At 34.0% G+C, this 22,896-nt stretch overlaps 2 protein-coding genes across 3 annotated transcripts; both read left to right on the top strand.

Moving 5' to 3' along the window:
- The first annotated feature begins 2,420 nt into the window (after positions 1–2,420).
- On the top strand, positions 2,421–6,211 carry LOC108192905 (uncharacterized). 2 transcript variants are annotated; one of them, XM_017359439.2, is made up of 3 exons: positions 2,421–3,215; positions 4,241–4,363; positions 4,472–6,211. In XM_017359439.2, the coding sequence occupies exons 1-3, from the start codon at positions 2,790–2,792 to the stop codon at positions 5,885–5,887; spliced, it is 1,965 nt and encodes a 654-aa protein (XP_017214928.1). In that variant the 5' UTR covers positions 2,421–2,789; the 3' UTR covers positions 5,888–6,211. The 2 variants fall into 2 exon arrangements, with proteins under 2 accessions (XP_017214928.1, XP_063935855.1); XM_064079785.1 differs by having other exon boundaries at positions 3,011–3,151.
- Positions 6,212–19,226: 13,015 nt separating this feature from the next.
- On the top strand, positions 19,227–22,659 carry LOC108224963 (B3 domain-containing protein At2g36080). The gene is made up of 3 exons (XM_017399736.2): positions 19,227–19,935; positions 20,300–20,538; positions 22,063–22,659. The coding sequence occupies exons 1-3, from the start codon at positions 19,227–19,229 to the stop codon at positions 22,111–22,113; spliced, it is 999 nt and encodes a 332-aa protein (XP_017255225.1). The 3' UTR covers positions 22,114–22,659.
- The last annotated feature ends 237 nt before the right edge of the window (positions 22,660–22,896 follow it).

Below are 22,896 nucleotides of genomic sequence, written 5' to 3'. Positions count from 1 at the left end.
TAATCTTTACAACGCCCAAATCCTTATCGAATATCAAGCGTGCTTGACCATTATGTTGTCATCATGTATATAATCTTCTAAGCTTTAGTTTAACTATGTTTTTTTATCAGCCTCTATTATTTAATTTGTCCCCTCATTTTGTCTAGTGATTTTCCCTTTAGGCCACTAGAATCTGTGTCATGCTTAAAAGCTAAATTTAAGAATAACGAATTTGCTCAAATTCTAGTATTTTAAATACAATCAACAATTAAATACCGTTTAACCAGTGTTCATCCAACGGTCTAAATTATAATATTAAAATCGACGGCCAGCCCTACTCTGACTTATGATTATCCATTTCGCATATGCATTTTTCGTCGGTATCCATCGTCAATTTAACTTAAATTGGGCCATCATTCATTGATTCCCACTTAATTGGTTTAAATTTCGCCAAATATCAAACACCTTTTAGTTCACGCACTTAATTTTTAAGAAGTTAATAATAATTTTAAATCGCTCAATCGTATTCAAAGTGCACCGACGTTGAGACGAATTGTTTACTTTTATTCTTTCGCATAATCTCAACAAACAGTGAATAGGTAGCTGAAACATTATACATATTTATCATGAATTTATAAATATTTTTCTCAAATAGCGTATTAATGATAGTAGTTATAAATAAATATTTTTCAGTTTCTTTATTTATAAGAAAAATATTATTATCCCAAATATATACAATCCACTCGGAAGTATTAATAATATCTGAAAAATAATTGATATCTGAAAAATATTATTATTTTTCTTATTCTGAACATGTACAATTCACGGGAAAGTATGATACTACTTTCGTTTACAATAATACTCCAATCTTAAAAATTTACACACATATATACTTTCAATATTAATAACAAAATTTATGTAAAATTATATTGATTACATTTACCATGTTGCCTAAAATTTAGTTTTATTGTGATTTTTTTTTTTGAAAGCACCTGAAATTTCTCATTCAAAAGAGGCATCAAGCATACAAATTTCCACCAGGTGAGTAGGAGGAAATGTAAAAACATTAAAACAGTTAATCATACAAGGCAATCTAGCTAATCCATGAGTTACCCTGTTTGCTTGCTTTCGAATATGTTTTATTGTAATTTTAGTCTTAAATATACAAAACAAAGATCAAATAATTAAATGCGGTGTAAATTTAATGTTGAAAATACAAACTAAAAGCACTTAGAGAAGACTTGCATTGAAAATATAAGGACAAATATTTTGATATTGTTTTCAAAAGTGAACAAGTTCTTGAATCATGCTCCCCCATTTCTTATTTTCTGATAAGTCTTTTTTCAAGTGAAATAACACACATAACAAATTGTAACATTGAGAATAAGTTTTATCTTTATTCACATGTATTATTTTATTTTTCAGTAAGATACCTAATGACAATTCTAGCATATAATTAATATATGAGAAAAAGACTATACTTTATTTTTAAAATAAATAATTAAATAAATAATTAAATTTAATCATTAATTATTAAAATTATATTAAAAATAGATTCGAAAAAGTATCATGTAAAATAAATCTGCTGAGGAGGGAATAATTTAGAGTTTAGAAGCGGTATAAGAGCATCTCCAACCATCTAAAACCCTTTGTTAAAAGGTGAGTTAACATACTTAAAATAAAAAAAATTAGTCAACAGCTCCAAAAACTCAACTCCAACCATATTTACCTGTTGTCTATAAATTTAGCCAACTTCTTATGGATGGCTAAATTTGTCGAATCTTTACAAGTCTATAAGAAAATCGGTAGGAAGATTGTACATCATTTATTACCATATTGAACTGATATATTCTATTTTAACAATTTAAAATATTAATAATATACTATTTTTAAATTATAGCCAACCAATATAACCAGTATCATTGAAGCAAAATGTCTTACAGGTTCAGAAAATTTTACATAATGTCTTATGTTGTGTTTGGTTGGGGTGAATGATTCCGGAAGGAATGGAATGAAAAATGAACTATATTACGGACAATTGTTAACAAATTTCATTCCTTCCTCCATTCCATTCCTTACATTATGGGCTAGAGATCATACGTTCAATTTGAGATGGAATGCTCCCTTCTCTCCTACTCCCAATTTCTTCTCAAATCTTATCATAGCAATTTGCCCTCACTTACATTTATTCCAAAACTTCCCACCTATCTCTATTAGTTTCAAATAATTTTACTCATTTCATTCTATTCCATTCTCCCCAACCAAACACAACATTACAGTTTTAATTTAGCCGACGATTATAACCAACGCCGTTGGAGATGCTCTAACTTATTTTTTCATATTAAAAAAAAATGATAAAAAGGGTAGTGACAGCTCACACGAAATTAGGACAATTTACAACTATCTCGTCGTCCTTTTTGCCACTGCCCCAACTCATCAGCAGGCGTATATTGTACTACTCCCCTCACTCATTACTTCATCACCCCATTGGCCATCACATTACACTATTATTATACATACAACTACACTTGTATCTACATTCTCATATTCTTTACTACTCCCGCTTCCTCCATTAAGTACTAGCTACTAGCTATACACACAGTATCTGTATCTATCTTTTTCACCAAAGGTCACAACTTTCCTATGTTTCTTAGGATTCTTCTCATCACTTTCTCATCTCTAATCACAATTCTCAGATCTACCAGCTTCTTTAGACAAACCCATTTGAAATCCCCACTCAAAATCCAATCTTTATATACCTGCACAAGTATTAGTGTCTAAAGGTCCAAACTTTATTCAAGAAACCTCAAATGTCGAGACATAATCATGTGATGGAAGATTTAATCCATGATTCTTGCAAGATTAGGAAAAGGGGCTGCTCGTCTTCGTCTTCTACATCATCTAAGCTTCACAATTATCGATTTAAACGGGCCATTTTAGTGGGTAATAAGACCCGGAAAGGACTCGGGTCAAGATCCAGCACGCCGGTTCCGACGTGGAAAACGACGTCGTTGTTGAGGAGTGGAGGTGTGGTTGAGTCGCCGAAGTATGAGAGTAGTAAGTCTAGGCCTGTGTCTGCGAGAAAATTGGCTGCTACGCTCTGGGAAATGAATGAAATGCCAAAAGTAATTGAAGAAAAGATGAAGATTATGAAGAAGAAAGAGAGATTGAGGTCTGTTGTTTCTGGTTCTTTACCTCCTCATTTGTCTGATCCATCACATAGTCCTGTTTCTGAGGTGGGTTTTTCCTCTTCCTATGTTTTGATGTTGTTATGGTTGTTTCTATATTGTAATATATAAGGATTTGGTGGATGAATTGACATATAGGCTGGTTTATGTATGTGTTTTAATTTAAGGTTGTTTCGGTTGGTAGAAATTAGGAACAGGCCTAGGGGTGTCAATGTCGGACACGACACATGATCCAAAGCCAGACTCGATTATTGTCAATGGATTAAGATGTAACCCGGGGTTGAGCTTGTTTATTATGTTGAAAATGACTTGTATCAGTTGTCTGTATCTCTCTGACTAGAAATGCTAGCTCTTGTGTTCTTATAGTTGTGGACTTGTGGTGAATTCAAGATGCTTCTGATAATTGTTCAGCTTAAAATAATTTACTTTTAGTTGATTCATGTCTGTCTAGTTAGTTACGGGTGGTTTTAGTACATTTCACCTTCTGTTTCCTGATGGGCTATCCTGATATTTTGTGGATTTTTAGGTTCCTTGGATTCGATAAACTAGGAATAGTGTCCAAATGGAAATATGTGTCATGTTAGTAACTAGCAATGATAAGAATTGGTTTCGGGTGTCAAATTGTCATATTTAAGTTTAGGGCTTGTTTTGATAACATGAAAATACTACCAAAATTGTCATATGTTTGAGATGCGAACCCACTCTGTTTCGTACTCTTCTTGGAAAAATTTATTCTTTTCTGAGATTGGTTTCCAGATTTAACCATAAATGCAATAAGCTTAAGAGAGCTGCTTAACTATTTTAGTTTTTAGCTATTTAAATCTAGTCGAATACATGAGCTTCTTGATTCTTGGAACTTAATTCATTGTTTGAAACTTAAAATTTTATTGTCTTTATGCATATACTGTATTTATATTTTGAACTGTTTATTAAACGAAGCAATACATCTAATGCTCAGAATTTTAGTCATTTGTTGTAATATGGTCTGTGGTTGACTTATGTGCCTTTGCTGGAGTTTTTACCACAGCAAACTGTTTTAGATTCTAATAGTTCCACTGGGCCTGTATCTGCAGAGAATGGATAGGTCTGTTGCGGGTAGCATTCAGAGGAGGACACCCTCAGTTTCTCAGAGGCATAGACTTTCATTAGAAACTGTTGGGCAAGTGGACTCTCGTAGCAGTGCAAGTCTGATGGAGGTAACGGCATATTCCTTTTATATATTTTTGCGCTTCCAACTATATTTATCTGTGTAAGCTTAAAAATGTATGTGTTTGAAGTTTATTCACTCTGTCAATTTACTGCAGATTGAAACTAGATCACAAGCCCAGACTCCCAGTGGGCCTGCAATTGGTGTTAGGACCCGACTAAAGGATGTTAGTAATGCTTTGACCACATCTAGAGAGTTGCTGAAAATAATTGTCCGCATCTGGTCTCACAATGACCCGCCGACATCAAGTGCATCTCTAGTCTCAGCCTTGCATGCTGAGCTCGAAAGAACTCGTCTGCAGGTGAATAGGCTTATAAAGGAACAGCTTTCTGAGCAAAATGAAATAAATTTTATGGTCAAATGTTTTGCTAAAGAGAAGGCATCGTGGAAAAGTAAACAGCAACAAGCAGTAGAGGCTGCTATTGAGTCTATTGCAGGTGAACTTGATATGGAGAGGAAATTAAGACGTCGTTCTGAGAGCTTCAACAAAAAGCTTGGAAGAGAACTAGCTGATACGAAAGCATTATTATTGAAAACAGTGAAAGACCTAGAGAGCGAGAAGAGAGCAAGAGAGGTACTGGAGCAAGTCTGTGATGAATTAGCGGCAGATATTGGTGGAGATAGGGCTGAAGTTGAAGTGCTGAAGAGGGAGTCTGCAAAAGCTCACGAAGAGGTTGAACGGGAAAGGGAGATGCTTCAGTTAGCTGATAAGTTGAGAGAAGAAAGAGTTCAGATGAAACTCTCAGAAGCTAAACACCAGTTTGAAGAGAAAAATGCAGTTGTTGACAAGCTGAGGAATCAACTTGAAGCTTTTCTCAGACCCAAGAAACCTAAGAAAAAGGGTGCTCGTCCAGTGACTACTGGGGACAATGATGAGATTCCTACCTACTTAAAGAGGATGAACTTTGATTTTGATCAGAATGATGATAAAGATGATGGAGAGGTAGAGAATGAGATTGATACTGATGAGGATTCCAGGGAAAGCGATCTTCATTCTATAGAATTGAACATGGACAACAACAATAAGAGCTTTAAATGGAACCACACGTCTACCACTGCTCATGATACTAGAAGAGTTTCGGTCGATGACAAAATGAGAGGCAGGAATTCTATCTCTGGTGACGTTCCAAGGAAAATCACTTTAATTCAGAGGAGCGTTTCAGATGGGGTTGAATGGGGTGGCCATACCAAAACTATGCAGCAATCTGGAGATGCGCTCAATCAGGAGAGAATAGTTGAGTTTGAAAAGCAAACTCCACGAAAAGGATATGGAGATGATTTGCAGCGATATAAATCCGTGAAGGGTCTCAGGGACCAGATATTGTCGAGTTCTAGGACAGGTTCAGCCGGAGAGTTTCCTAGTCCAGTCCGCCAACTGGCACAATCACGGCATCCAAATGATCCTGTTCAACTAGTTCAGGAGAGGCTTCCTGTCGTGCAGGGTAGTGGTTCAAAATCAAGGCTGGTGGAAGCGCGAGGGGAAGGACAGATGGTAAGAAGATCAAGAAGGTGAGATCTTTTCTTATTTAGTAAGGTTGTTGATCCAGTTTGTTGCAAAGGCGTACTCTGATTTAGCTGGATCATCAACCAAAATTGAGCCAAAATTCTGCGAATGACAACTGTAACTGCGAAGTTAACATCCTGTTAATTTACATAACAAAAGCCCTCTTTATCTTTAAATTACTTGACTTTTGTAGAAAAGTGTGGTTTCGTAAATTTTTGTAGAAAGTTGTGTCGAATTCTGTAACCTGTACAAATACGATCTTAAACAAAAATCATCTTTTGTAATTGAAGAATGTTTATAATTTTAATTAAACGAGTTCTTTTCTGTTTCAAAGTTGTGAACAGGCCCTTTGTTTGTAAGCTCGGCCAGGTTTTGTAATCCTAAATGTTCTTGTCGGTACGTGTCATAGGTCTAGTTTTTTACCCTCAACCAGCTCTTGCGATGCCTGGTTTACCAAAAATTAGCAGCAAATTTGTTCAAACTATAATAATTTTCATATCATTTATTCATGTAGGATTAAGAAGTTTATCTCGAAACAAAATCATCATTCTCCAGGCATCGCAATAGCCAATAGATTTAGATTAGGACAGAATTAGATTATGTTTGACGCAGCAAACAGTAAGCACACACTTTAAAGTTCATTGACAGCATAGTTATATTTTTTATTTTTGCAAATAAAAATTTAAATATGAAATTTTCATTTAAAAAAAAATTAAAAAATAAATTTCGAAACTATACGGTCAATTATTATATACTTATATATAATAAGCGTAAGGGAGATAATTTGGTCGCATGGTCTTATGGTCCAAAAACTTATCATCCGTTGGATCGTATATTGAACAAATAAGCATCGTTAGATTAGAACAAAATTAAATTTTGTTCTATAAGGAAATTGACATCTACTTGCATGTTTATAATTCCTTTTCTGAATCCAAAACAAATTCCGTCTTTCATGTGTTTTTGGTTTTTTTTAATACAAAAAAAATATTTCCCACAAATTTTAATTGTAGAATCGTATAAATCGCACCGTCACAAAATTAGATTTATCCATCGGATCGTATATTGAACAAATAAGCACCGTTAGATTAGAATAAAATTAACTTCCATTCCATAAGACAATTGATATCTACTTGCATGTTTATAATTCCTTTTCTGAATCCAAAACAAATTCTATATTTCACCTGTTTATGATTTTTTTTATTCGAAAATAAATATTTACTACCAATTTTATTTGTAGAATCATATAAATCGCGTCGTCACAAAATTATTTTTATCTAATATATTCTAAAATTAATAAGCCCGATTTATGTGAGGAACGAATACAAAAATAATTTCTTAATCCAAAACAAATTTTACAATCTTATTACATGTTTATGATTCATCGTCTTAATTCAAAACAAACTGTGTTTATCAATTTTAATCTCGAACCATAAAAATTTTTAAAAAAAAAATTTTAATCACATAATAATTCTAATATAAAAATACATTTATAAATATAATCTAATAAGAATTGGCGTCACATATTTTACTTAAAATAATTTAAAAATTGATAATAATTTAATACTTTGGCATGATACATATAATTTTAATTTATTATTTATAAATTAAATTTTTTCACACCATTTAAAATGTATTTAAAAGGTTTATAAATAATTAAAAAGCTCCCGTGCCTTGCACGGCCTATAAGCTTATAGTACACCTTAAATTACGTGCCCAGACCTCATCTAATTTGGGATGTATCAACGGGCTCTGTGCTCAGCGCTGAATTTAAAATCTGGGCTGAAGCGGACGCCCCATTTGAGAATTCTGTATCTCTTCATTGGGCTCAGCACTGAAAAATTGAACTTGGGCTAATTCTGTCCTAATTTATTCAGCTTTTTACGTCGGAATTTATGTGCCAAATGACATGCCAATTTATACCACGCAGCAGGCTAGGCCCAAGATTCTAATCGGTGAAAAGTTGCTATACGCTCGTTCCGTATTTGCCTGGTAACTTATTTACACGCGTTTTAACATACTTGATCACAAGTTATAAATATTATTTTCAAATAATATTTTAAAAAAATATATTGATATAATAATTTTGTTAAACAAAAACTAAAAATAACATCATTGATTAAACAATTAACATATTTTAAAATATGCGTTAAAAAAAATAAAAGATGGATATCAAAATTGACGGGAGTATTACTTTTCCAATGTTCAAAGATGACAATGTAGTGGACCATATCGTATTGCCATGCCCAGAAAAATGAGCAGCACTGTTCAAAAATCATTTCATTAAAAAAAAAAATTTAAAAAATTAGGAATCTGTCATGTGTTTAAGTTTCCAAATAATTGTGTATTTGGTTATTATTATGATTCGAACATATATGTATTAATTTTATATATGTATTGAAAGAGTATAATAATTCATGGAGGCGGAATAAGGTATATACTATAATTTGATAGAAATAGTTGAGTTGGAGCGAAATAGATAGTTTCATCTGAACTAAGATCTCATTTTCAATTTAGTCAGGGGGTAGAGTTTGGTTTAGCTTTTGTCAACAAAAACAGCTAAGGAGCAGTTTGGTTGCTCTTAGTTCACTATTTGGGTCATTTTCAAACCCACAATCATTTATGGTCATGGGCGGTTATGGGCCTCTCCTATGGACCACTCAACACTAGACCCTTTAACTTTTCTTGTAGGGGGTTCCTCCTTTCAGTGTGGTCCCACGCCTACCCCACTACCCTTGTTATACCCAGGACCCCAACAGCATCATGTGCCACGTGTCAGATATCTCCTCATTTCTGTTTTTACATCGGGAAAATAGATTTTTTTGTCACCAAACTTATTATGTTTTTAGAAATTTGCCACTCAACTAAATTTTTTTTTCCTTTTAGTCACTGATGTTGGGTTTGGATTTGTTTTTAGTCACTAACTTAGGTTCGGATATGATTATTAGCATTGTGATAATTTTTTGTAGCATCATTAATACATAATGATAGTATATAATTTTTTGATAATATAATGTATGTTTATATCTTTGTATATAGTAATAATAACATAAAATGAGGTTATATAATATTAAAATTAGGAAAAATCGTAATTAGAATTCTAGAAATTCATTAAATCATCAGTATGGAATCAATGACTTCAATTAATTTATGCTCTCCATGATAAAATAAAGTCTAATTGAGTGATACGATGCATCATCTTTCACTATTAAAGTTTCAATCACCTACTTCAGCCTAAGATCTCTCTTAAATTTATCCTCATAATTTTTAATAACTTTATCATATTATAATTTTCAAGATAAAGATAAATAAATAGAGAGAAAAACTTAATTTTCGATGATTTATGAGATTTTCTTTTTGTGTATAAAAATTCAAACACTAAAATTTTAATCGGAAGAAAAAATAAAATAATTTATGAGAGTACACTTTTAGAAACCGTAAAATACGTGTTTAACTCTTATTACCGAAGATAAACGATTTTTGGTACATAAAAGTACTATATATAAAGATAGACATATATCAAATTATCAAAATATTACGGGTTATCACTATATTTTAATAATACTACAAAGAATTAATATAATGGTAATAATCAAATCCGAACCTAACTTTAGTGGGAAAAAAAATTCTGAACCTAACATCAGTGACTAAAAGGGAAAAAAAATTAATTGAGTGGCAAGTTTCTAAAAATATACTAAGTTCGGTGACAAAAAAATCTATTTTCCCTTTTACATCCAACACCCGCATGCTAATCTTTATACAAATTCAGTTTTCTCTTTCTATATTTTCCTTCTTTTTTCCTAACTTAATTCGGGTGCCAAAAGTAAATATATTTATAATGTATAGTATATGTACCCGAACAAAGTAACAATGAAGATTGTTGAAATTGATCGAGAAAAAAACCAGTTATACCAAGTATTAAAATATCAATAAACACTAGCAATATGTTTATTGATATTTTAATATTTAAAATATTAAAATTGCTAGTATTCAAAGTGTATATCGTTAATAATAATTTATTCAACACACATAATAATATATGTTTTATATATTTATTGTATATGAAAATCAAATAATTTATTTTGGAGGTGGAGTGGGAATGGGAATAATATTATCATGTATAAAGTAGAATATGAAGTAATGATCAATCTTATCAAAATTATGAATTAAAATATAATACAAATTTATATTGTTACATAACAAATCATTTATAATACAAACATTTTATTAGATCCTCAATATGCGTTAAATTCCGCACCTTCAATTTTATTAAAATACTAGTTAAAAGACTTTAAATAGTTTTACAATATATTCCACCATACCTAATAATATATATATATATATATATATATATATATATATATATATATATATATATGTTTCTTGTATCAAAAGATAATAATAAATTTGTATGATAAGAAAAATGATAGATACAGATATTTAATGGGGCCACCACATTTAAATTCAATTAATCCGTTGTCCGTCACAAAATGCACGCCTTTCTTCAATTCGTTGCCAAAATGCCATTTCCCTCCTGAATTCACCTGCGCGTGTATATCTTACCTGTGGACTCTGGTACATACTTTTAGGAGCACGGCTTGGGCGTCACATATGGTGGACGGTACAGCTAATACTATTTGACGGTGTCCCACATAATTATCAATTATCATCTCAAAAATCCTGACTAATTAGACATTGTTTTGTCCCAAAAGGTTCACAGGTTGCAGCACGTTTCTTTTTCCGGTGATTACTCCATTTGTCTCCCTCATTTCTTTACGTTACTTTTCGGCACGTTTTTTCACACTCATCTAAAGTATATTTTCATAATATATTTTCAAATTTTAATTATCTGAATAAAAATTTGATATTTAAATTTTTATTTTTTAAAAATTTTTAGAAAAAAGTTATACAACTATACGTTATAGGAGTCTCAAGATGCGTGCAAACTGAACGTAAACAACCACGGGACGGAGTGAGTATATTAAACGCGTGACCCTTGTTAATGACTACTCCCTCCGTCCCCCTCATTTGTTTACATTGGGGGACGGGGGCTCGGCACGCATTCTAATGCTCTCGTAAAACGTAGTTTGGTAAATTATTTTGAACTTTTTTTTCTTCTGTATAAAAATTTGATGTTTAAATTTTTATACAAAAAAGAAAAAATTTAAAAATAAGCTATAGAACTATGTTTTATATGCGCATTAAAATGCGTGTCGAGCAGTGTGAAAAAACTGTAAACAAATGAGGGGGACAGAGGGAGTATATTAGATGTGAGACGCTTGTTAACTTCATAATAGTCTACCATGATCAAGTCTTATAAATTTTTATAAATTTTCATCGGTCTCCTCTTAAAAGACGTCGTATTAATAAAGTTCTTTCATTGTTATATTCAAGACAAATTTATTATCTTTCTTATATATAGTCACCAATTATGTATGTTTCCTCAACTTGCCAACTGCTTTGATGCTATTGTTCGTTCTGAGTTGCGGTCAAATTCATAAAGATTTATTTTTGTGATCCTCTCAAAAGACGTCATACTAGTAGAACATTTTAGCGATAAATCATCATATTTTTTTTATACTGCACTACTCATTCCTAGTTCCTCAACTTGTCATCGGTTCTGATATCATTTGTTGGACCGCGCAAACCCATTAAATTCATATTAGTAATGATGTTGCGCTATGAGCGCACATATAGTATTAGATTTATTTTCAAGAGCTTCCTCATACTAACATACTAACAGAGCTCTATGATAATTTATATCTAAGACAAATCATTTTTATCTTCCTTATACCTTCACTCTTCTTTTTTGATTCCTCAACTTGTTATCGACTCTGATGATATTGTTTGCTCTACATCGTTATCAAGTCTAAAATCAATTTATTTACGGACTCTTTTTAAAGACCTCGTGCTAATTAATAGAATTTTTTTAGCTACTTATATTGAAGACAAATTCACATATGATTTCGATAACTCATACCTCTATCTACATAGTCCTGTAATTATAATTGCTAAGAATCGTAATTAAATGTGTTCACATGTATTGTTGGAAATGGTTCTGACAGCAGTTTGTAGCTGGTTTTTGTTACATGGGATATCTAGCTGGTGATGTCTAATTTGTCTATAATGTTTAGCGAGTGTAAACCTCCTTGATCAAGGTCTGGCGGCATATGTAATGGTTAGAAAACTGTAATACAATTATAGCGACACGGAGAAATCACAAGAAAAAATGCAAGAGGCCGGTGTTGTCAGCTTTTAACAAAGGTCGAAGGTAAATGAGGCAGAGGTGGCATGAATCGAATGTGTTGATTTATGATAAGTAGGCAGTAGCCAAGCTACCAGCCGTATGTGTACATATATCTAAGTAAAGCCGTGATGGTAGGGCTTCTAGCGGCGGGTTAGGCCTATTTTTCGTAACTGCTTGTGTCAGAATCAGGCTTTCTGCTTTCGTTTTTTCTCGTGTCTCTCTTCTCTCCACAGCCTTAAACCACATTTTGTTGTCTTCGTTGCCTAGACTTTTTGAATTATTGGGACTATTTGGCTGGACTTAAAACAAGTGACTTATTACTTAAAATAAAAAAATAGATTAAAAGTGATAAGTTGGTTTGGACTTATAAGCTAACATAATTGTTTAAATAACGTGACTTATAAGTTACCAGAAATTTTTCATTTTGAATACAAAAACATAACAGAAACATAACTTTTTTACAAAGAAAAATATTATAATCACCAAATCACAGGGAGTTGTAATCATAATATTGTTATGGATTTTTATGAACTCACGTTACCTTTTTGATAAATTTGTCACGGTGATTGTGAATATCAGGAGCTTGCGTCCTTAATGAGTCGGTGATACTGTAGTATTTTATGGCCAGAGACGCAGCTGAATTTTGACTGCAATTACCAGCTAAAACTATTAAATTATGACTCTCGTTGTTTTTAAATGCGTGCGTTGATGTGTCGGAAGCTCTGCGTACGTATAAATTAGTGTAGTGGGCCGGTTCATTAACATGCATGCAAATGGGAGCAGCTTTAATTTGCGGCGGCGTGAAATGTCAGAAGAGCACAAAGATTTCAAAGTGTTCTGCATGAGTAGAATTTAAGCGCTGCACATTTTCGTATTGTACACTCTGTTTTAAAAGTCGGTGATTAATGATGATTGATCACGATTAATTACCGATTAATTTGATATAAATATATTTCTTTTACATATATAAAAAATATTTTTACATTAACTTATTTATATTATTTGCTATATTTTCGTATATTATATATATATGTATATATATATATATATATATATATATATATATATATGCTCATGATCAAATAGAAACCACTCTTAAAATAGAAATTAGAAACCAGTTTCCCTACCACTATTTATAATTACGGATATCACTAATTTATACTGCACTAATTACTGTTTTTATACAGTGTGTAAACATCAATTTTTATTATCAAAATTGAGAAAAATCTACTTATCAAAATATTGATAATCGATTATAGATGATTAATTTCATCTGTAGGAAGGTTCTTGGTGGTAGGAAGCCGCAAGAGAAGTTGTATGATGATGGTAAGTAGTCATTAGTTTTGTAAGTTATGATGAAAAGTGTATGTGAATATTGGTGATGATAGACAATGATGACAAGTCATAGAAACGTTTGGTAATGATGGTAAGAGGTCCATTATTACGATTTGAGTGAAGATGATGATCATATATGTTGCATATATGTGTGTATATATATATATTATATTCGCGAGATATGCTATATATAAATTAGTGATATGTTAGATACAAATTAGTAATTTCTGTAATTAAAAATAATGATAAAAAACTGTCCGGAAACTAGTTTTTAGTTTTTAGACTAATTTGGTTTCTATTGGATTAGGATTATATATTCAAACTGAAATCTGTAGCAAACTGTTATTCACAGTGTATTTTCTCTTTCATTCATATTTTTAGTGTTAATGTATCAAAAATTTAAATTCAAACGCTTATTTCTTTTGAATTGTTTCGTATTATATTTATGTGTCATGTATGAATTACCGAGAACCGGACAGAAAACAAAAATGTCAAAAAAAAAATGTGCAAGAGAAAGGACGAAAGAAGGTGCGAGTAGCAAACGCAATGGTCCATGCCAACCAAGCCAGACAGACCTATGGCGCCCATTTACTCCCTCTGTCCCCCTCATTTGTTTACAGTTTTTTCACACTGCTCGACACGCATTTTAATGCGCATATAAAACATAGTTGTATAGCTTATTTTTAAATTTTTTCTTTTTTGTATAAAAATTTAAACATCAAATTTTTATACAGAAGAAAAAAAAGTTCAAAATAATTTACCACACTATGTTTTACGAGAGCATTAGAATGCGTGCCGAGCCCCCGTCTCCCAATGTAAACAAATGAGGGGGACGGAGGGAGTATATATGTAATGTACCACAAGGTCCCCCACCCCTTTAATCTCTTCCTAATCCCAAGTCGGTTCAAAATTAATCAGATTTTTATCAACCTCTTAATTTAACTCGTTCTGTCGAGCCTTGAGATACACTGTACTAAAATCTAATAAAATGAAAAGAAACGAGATATGAATATAGGCACACACATTTCCATTACTACGAGGATATATGCATAAACTCTACCCTAATTCAAGGGCTCAGAGATGTGGCCGTTAATATATTTAGTTAAGATGCGTATCAACCTTTAGATTTGCGTACACTGATCTTGGTCTTAACTCTTAAGTACATTTTTGGACACTTGTGTTGTTACACTGCACTGGTTTATTCCGAATCATTACAATTAACAAACTCATCACCCTGATAATTACGGAACTTAATTAGTACTCCCTCCGTACCGTGAGTTATATACATTGGGGAACGGGGACGCGACACGGACTTTAATACTCCTGTAAAGTATAGTTCTATAACTTATTTTTATGATTTTTCTTTTCTGAATAAAAGTTTGAATGTTATATATTTATTCAGAAAAAGAAAATTTTAAAAATAAGTTATAGAACTATATTTTATAAGAGCATTGAAGTACGTGTCGAGCAGTGAAAAAGAAACGTATAGAATTAAATGGGACAGAGGGAGCATAAATCAGATAGTATTGTTTAATAATTCCTACAGCAAAACATGTTGAGTGTCGAGGGTACGATTAGTAAATACCGGGGCCTGAATAGAAAAAACAAGAAGATAGATATGCAGGTCATCACAGATGGTGTTTACGGACCAGGTGCATAAATATAGCAAGTTGAGGAAATCAATGCAGATATTTTGATTATACAACTCAAGTCATCACTTTCCCCAAATATATGTTGGGATTGTCTTGTTCCGCCCCTTATTTTATTCTGCTGTGTCCCGAGCTCATCGAGCTTACCCCTTTTCCGAATTAGATGCTTTTTAAATTATTCTTTTTATCAAATATTAGTCTCAAACAGGTAAGAATTAGTGATTACATAATCTGAAATTTTAATCTCAGCTTAAAGTTTAACATAATTATTACTGGTTTGGCATTGTTTGATATCTATGTTGATCAATTTTCCCTAAAGATCTGACTCCTCTAAACGGAGATGAACAAATTATTGTTGAATTAATTAAATAAAAAATAAACGGAAGGAAAATTCTTCAAGTTGAGTGGACAATTTTTCCATTGAATAATATATGGTCCGACGTCCAAGCAGACCAATGATGGATGATTAATAATTAAGAAAAGATTCCAGTAGTTAAATGAAGCAAGTCACATGTGTTTGTAAAGATATTATAGAGGAGGGGGGATAAAGACAGACAAGAGGTCCAGGTGAGATTGCGAGGGAGTGAGAAAATGTGCGAGGAGTGGAATGGAACACGATTGCAACTTAAACGGGGCTTGGTTGTTCCCTTTCTATTCCATTCATTTTCTCAGACAATTCCTCCATTTCTATTCAATTTTTCAATCACCCCCTGCAATTTTTTACTTATATAAACACAGACAGAGACCCCCGCTCTTCTCTTTCCTTTCTTACGTAATACGTCTTGTCTCTATTCCATTCTCCACATTTATATATCAACCTTTTTCTCATGGAAATTAAGTCATTAATATCTACAGTAAGGAACATTATTGCACCAACTAATTTGAAATTGTGTAAATTTATTGTTTAGATTACTTTCCAACAATTAATTTGAACTCGATTAAAATTGATCAACCAACTCGAAAATTAAAGATCAACCGAACTCTGAGATTCTTTCACTCCTGCCTCAGAAACTGATAGGCAGAACATATATAAAATAAAAATTGATTGGAGCTGAAAAGACAAAATAAATCTAGATCTTAGACTATCGCCAGCGACTGCAGTATTAAATGAGAAATTAAATATATGGTGGTATTAATTGAAATAAAAAAGGCAAAGGATAATAAAATACTCCCTCCGTCCCCCTCAATTGTTTACGTTGGAGGGGGACACGGAGACCAAGACAATGTATGAAAAATGAGTAAAGTTAGATGAAAAGTGGGTAAAGTGGTGGGACCCATCAATATTTAATAATAGATTTGAGATAGTGGAGGAAAGTAGTGGGTGTAATAGTAGTTTTTATTGTTAAATATGAGATAGTGGGGGAAGATAGTGGGTGTAATGATTAAAAAAATTTACTATTTATGGTAATGTAAAGAAATGAGAGGGACATCCCAAAATAGTAACTGTAAAGAAATGAGAGGGACAGAGGGAGTAATGGGGGAGGGGAGGATTGAGAGGCCCGATGCCAATCTTTTTCTTGGCGAGTTGATAAACCAGGAATGGCCTAACATCAATCATATTGCTGTCCTCTTCCACGTGATTTATATTGCCACTTCCTACATCAATCCTTTTGCCCTTTCTCCTATACACTGTACATGTACTCCCTGCGTCCCTATATACTTTTCCTGTTTCCCCTTTTCACGTTTGCCAACACACACTTTTGATCATTAATATCTTTAATTTTATATTAGTATTAAATATAAAAATTTCACTGTATTAAAGTACTCGTAAATACGAACCCAACAAGATCACTCATGACTATATTTAGTATTACAGATCAGACGTAAATTAGTCATTTGTCTCATGTTATGAACAATCCCGACATATCAAACGAGAAAAGCTTTTTGGGACGGAGGGAGTATTTCTTTCTCAGATCAGATCATGTCTAATATGTACGTACTTATATTAGTAGTGAGTATTTGATAGATAGATATTACTACTAGTAGTGAGTATTTGATAGATAGATATTACTATTACTATTAGTGCAAGAAGAACATATCTCTTCTAGGCCAGATTATTATGTTGTGCTCATCCTGATGTGTGATAACCCGGGTCAAATCCCGATCTTTTTTCGAAAATCAGGTCAAGTCCCGAAATCCGAATCCGAAAATAAGTCTAAATATACTGGTCCAACTGCAACAACTTGGGTAATCCACAAGCCCACCACAGGCCCCCAAAAGATCATGATTTGTTGGTGCAATCAGTAGTAGTATTTATGCTTATAAACTGAACTAAAGTCTCCACACTACTCGATGTGGGACTGGGGTGTTACAAACTCCCCGACTTAAATTTCTGACGTCCTCGTCAGGCCGAAACGGATAGCCCATAGGCCCAGATCGAACCTTTCTAGCTATTGTGGGATAATACCGGTTGGCTTCGTGTCCCTGCCTCCGGATCTCTGTCCATTGCGGGATAATACCACCAGCCTTCGTGTCCCCACCTCCGGCAACTTGACGAATCAAATGTATATTATAAATGTGTGTGATTAAAAAAAGGCTAAAATTTTCATTGCTTTAATTATTTCACTCTAAATCTAACTCACATATTTTGAAAAGGATATTCATTCAACTTTCTCATCATATTTATAAATTTCATCATAAAAAATTGAGAACAATTATCGCATAATTTTTTTTTTTTTTTTGTAATTTTAGTTTTAGAATTTTTATTGAATTCTTTCTCGTTTCATTACATTCAACTGAACGCACATATATAGCAGGCAGATAGGGCGGCAAGCTGACAGATCTGATCATTCACCCGACACTCTAAACTCGCCTCATCCCAACACACTTTACTGTTCACTCATTTTATTATACGTGAGTACCCGACCTTTTAAAAATACAGCTTGCACCTTGCTTTCTGCACTTTTAAGATCAATGTAATACTTCCCGTAAATAATTCCACCACCTTTTCACAGTATCTCGAGATTTTATAAAAAATGAACAACTTATTGTAACATCTCGAAATTTTATAAGAATGGTAGGCTGGTAGCGAAACATTCAGCTGTTGACACATATTGTACTGTACTGAACATTTGGAGGAGGACCACTAAAGCTCTCTGAAATTCTGAATACAGCTTGACAGAAGAGGCTATATCGGGAGAGTATGCATGGCAATTGGCAAGTATGAGTGTGTCAGGTTGGTCCCATGATTTGATTATCCTGCCTAAGCCAGCCAAGCCAAGATAAACATGCCGTGTTAGTTAATCATGCATTCATATTAGTAGCAGCAGCATTCGCAGATCAATTGGTCTATTTTTGCAGAGGACTTCGCAGGACTTCTGTTTCGTTTTCTCATCTATTAAGCAACTAGCTAGCCACATTAATGGTTCGCTATTCAAGTTTGTACAGCTTTGTTTCTCTTTGTACCCTTCCCATCACTATTTATGTAAAACGTTTAATCACATTTTTGAACAAACATTTTCAGAGTTTATTTAAAAAGTTGAACATATTTGAACAGGGCGTGATTCTTCGACAAGTTAAAGTCAAAACATGTATACCTAGATGTTGATAAGATGCAACATACCTTCTGCATCAATAATGCTTTTACCATTCATTTTCTCATTCAAATAGTGTGTGCATGGGATCTTTTGTATTATCAGAGTTTATCAGTTTATGTATCAGAAATTATATAGGATTTTTATCGGAGTTTATCCGTTTATGGATCGAAAATTTTACGGAATATTTAGGGACAAAATAGTAAACCCATACATGAAACACGCGGTATTATTTGTTACGATACATAAGATGAAAGGCCGAAAGTAATAAAACGAGGGCCTTTATCTTTTGTATGGTAGTAGTCGTTTGTTTAAATGATTTGAAACTTTTCATTACGCAAAACCTTAAAAGTTGAATTTCAGCACCCGTCGTACTGGCACAATAAGTACATTATTATATATAATAGTATCACATACACTGCCCTGTAACTATCTCATTTTATTCCAACACATACACACATATAGCTCTATATAGCTTCCACAGTTTCCACATCAAAATCATAATCACCGCCACAACCAAACCTCCCCAGCAGAGAACCTCTCTCTCTCTCTCTCTCTCTCATAGAACTAGTCTCTTTAAAAAAGATATGTCCATTAATCAAGAGCTTCCATCAGATACACTGTGGTGGACACAACAACAACATCATACTCCCATAATGGAACAAACTCCTGCAAACACACACTTCCACCAGCGTCAAAATACCCATACTACCCCTCTCAGTTTCAACCTCAATCAAGAAACCGAGACAGAAGAGATGGACAGAGATCAAGAAGAGTCCGTGGAGCAAGTCGTGTACGTGCAGAAAGACTCTATGTTTGAGAAGCCCTTGACACCCAGTGACGTTGGCAAGCTCAACCGCCTCGTCATTCCCAAGCAACACGCCGAGAAGTACTTCCCACTCGCGGCCAATGGCGGCGGTGAATCGGTGGAGAAGGGATTGCTGCTGAGTTTCGAGGACGAGTCGGGGAAGACGTGGAGGTTTCGTTACTCTTACTGGAACAGTAGCCAGAGCTATGTCTTGACTAAAGGTTGGAGCCGTTTTGTTAAAGAAAAAAGACTTGATGCTGGTGACGTGGTGGTTTTCGAGAGGTCCAGGAATGAGAGTGACCGCTTCTTTGTGGGCTGGAGACGGCGGAACGCCACTCCGCCTCAATCGGAGAACACGGTGGCTCAGTCGGGTAGTAGTGGTGGCGCTGGATGGACCCGAGTTTACTACTCGGGTTATCCTTATCCAACCGTAGTTTCAAATGGGCAGGCTGTTGCTAATTACCAGCCTCAGTGTCTTCATGCACCAGGTATTATTCAACCTAGCCTACCTCAAACCCTATCTTCTTTTTGGATTCTTCTACCTTTGTTAGGACTAGCCGTGTTATACATCCGTTACTCGAGTCGAATACCGGGTATGTTTAGTCGGATACGGTCTCGTACACAACCAAGCTAGACGACACAAATTTGATTAATTATTTTGCAAATTTTTGGAATAACAAATTTCAAAACGACACGTAATTTCTCAGCGATATTTCTATATGTGCGAATACGACATGGAAGCGTACCAAAGAAAATTGTGCAAGTCAAGATTAGTGACATTATTGATCACAGTTTTTTGTAGAATGTAAATCTGATATACGTATATACATGCACGTGGTGTTGTTACTATAGGAGGAGGAGGATTAGGTGGTATGCAAAATCAAACAACAGCTGGGGGTGGGAACTCCAAGACAGTGAGGCTATTTGGGGTGAATTTAGAATGCCAGTCAGACGAGCCACCAGGCGTAGGTGCAGATGGTTCGAACCAGAGTGAGGATCAGGCTCAGACTCAGGTCCACCACCAGCATTATAATTACTCTAATGGAGGAGGAGCAGCTCATGTTTCAAAGCATCATAGTAGTCTTCACATGGTAAGCCATTGTAGTTTTGACTAGCAAGACCTAACCACGAGTATAGTTTAAGTTTCTTGTCTGTCTCTCCTAATGGGACAACTCTATCCCAGGATAACTTAGTTGAGTATTTCTTTGAGTGTTTTTGTGTAGAATCATATTATTATATATATATTCAGCTATGGAAATGAGATGTGCATCTCAAGTTCTCAACTACTAACTAATGAAATTCACTGTACAACTCAGTTTATACACTACTGAAAAGGGTTTCCAGATTCAACTTTAAAGTGAATGAAAATGAAAATGAAAATTGTTGCTCCATGCATCTAGTAACATACTAAGTATTAGACGATTGTTATGACATATCATAATATACTGGTGTCGAACACCAAAGACCTAAACCCATATGGGAAGCCAACTTTTAATAAATAAGAGTAAAATGTGAAATGTAGCATTTTATTCAGTGGGAAAGTAGGTAGGTCCATCCCCATACCTGACGTGAAAATGAACAGTAGAAAACTCCAGTGTCTCGCCAAATCTGGTCAGTCTGGAGAAGTAAGTAATATCTTTTTACTGTACACACAGTAAACTTGAGGATGTTGCAGAAAATCTGGGATAACTTGCCACACCAGTAAATCACATATTTACACACAGACACATACCCCGCACCACCTGCCATTGGCAAGGTGTAAGTGATAGTATATGTACATATAGCAAGTAATTAACCATCTAGGTATGTATAAATATATGTATGGACTCTGGCATGGTAAAAAAGTTCACAATGGGGAGGGTAAGTTGGTAACTAAGTAAAACACATGAGTTGTATTGGTGTGCTAGAGAAAAGGCCAAAGAGGGTATGAACTCATCAAAAAAAGGATTAACCTAGGCTAGCTAGCTAGTTTACCTGTGTACTGAAAGTCAGAAGATTGGTCCACATGCAGTAGATATATTCTGAAGCAATTGTGGTGAGAGGGGTAGAGGATAGGATAGTAAGTTTTCCCAAATAAAGGGGGTAGTCAATTAATGGATGAGCATTTCAGGTCCAAGACTTTCTGCCAACCTTGTTTTTAACCAGATTGCAAACTAGGAATGAACCATGAAAACCAAAACCCCAAGAAATTTCACAATGTTAAAAATGGCTCATTTATTATGGAGTTGATCTGGTATGGTATCTTTCCAGAGGAAGATTCTAGTTTGGATGAGTCAGGGTTCTTCAACTCTTATAGTCAACAAGTGATTGGAAATGATGCCCCTGACAATACAGAAAATGCAAATATTGTTTATAAATGTGTACAACACACATGTATTCACAAATTGTAGTGAAATACATGGAGCAATAACTCACCCATCTCTCTCATCAATTAATATGTGGTCCACCATAGGAATGGCAAATATTAAAAATGAGGTTTATTTACACATACATACATACAGTATATAGATGCTCAACACTGTTTATATATAATGTCAATGCTTTTCATCCTCATTAAAGGAAAGGAAGGGTACTAATAATTGTTGCATTTTCACACTATTGTATCATTGCTACAGGATATCAACTTCTCAAGAGATGTCAATCAGATGAGGTTTTACCAAGGATAAGATCTCAAGATGTTGACATACAAGATTTGACTATTTAGACCACTGAGGAAACAAATGCATCAGCTACATTTTCTCATACTCTCTTAATTTAGTGAAATATGAAAGATTTAAGCACTCTTACAACTTACTATAGCAGCAAGATGAGTAAGTTAAGGTGGGTAGATTGATGGTGTGGGTGGAAGCAGTGGAAAAGACAAGGGAAACTGGGGCCACCAAATGAAGGGCTAATGTAATTAAATGCCCAAAGAGTAAGAAGAATACATTGGTGCGTACGTACATTGCAAAACCAGGATTCAACATATACAGAATGTTACTGTTGGGATTCTGTACCTACAGATCTTGCATAGAGAATTCACCTCATCATATCAAATTTTTTGCTTCACATAACAACAAGTAGGAGAAAATGTATGTAGGGACTTAGTAGTGGGTATGGAGGAAATGACTTCGGTTGGATGACTCTGACACTACTAAGCCCATTCTTCTTCCTCTTTCTTTTCCAAAAAGATTATCTTTACTTTTTATCCAATTTTTGGGTTTTCTTTTTTAGATTCGGTTTTTATCTTGTATATTTGTAAATTTATGGCAGATGATTAGCTAACCTCGAATCTGAAATTCGCAGAACCTAAATTTTGGCAACCCCAGATCAAGATTTATTGTTAACTATTAAGCGAAAACACAAAATGTCGTCAATCAGATTTCAGATTAGCTCTTTCACTGTTCTTATTCAGTTACCATGAATGCCATGCGCCTATAACTCTATAATCTCTTGCTCCACAAAGAGCG

This window comes from Daucus carota, chromosome 6, assembly GCF_001625215.2.
Source record: "Daucus carota subsp. sativus chromosome 6, DH1 v3.0, whole genome shotgun sequence".
In the NCBI taxonomy this organism is placed as follows: Eukaryota; Viridiplantae; Streptophyta; class Magnoliopsida; order Apiales; family Apiaceae; genus Daucus; species Daucus carota.
Note: the sequence above shows the minus strand (reverse complement) of the source record. Positions and strands in the feature narration are given on the sequence as shown.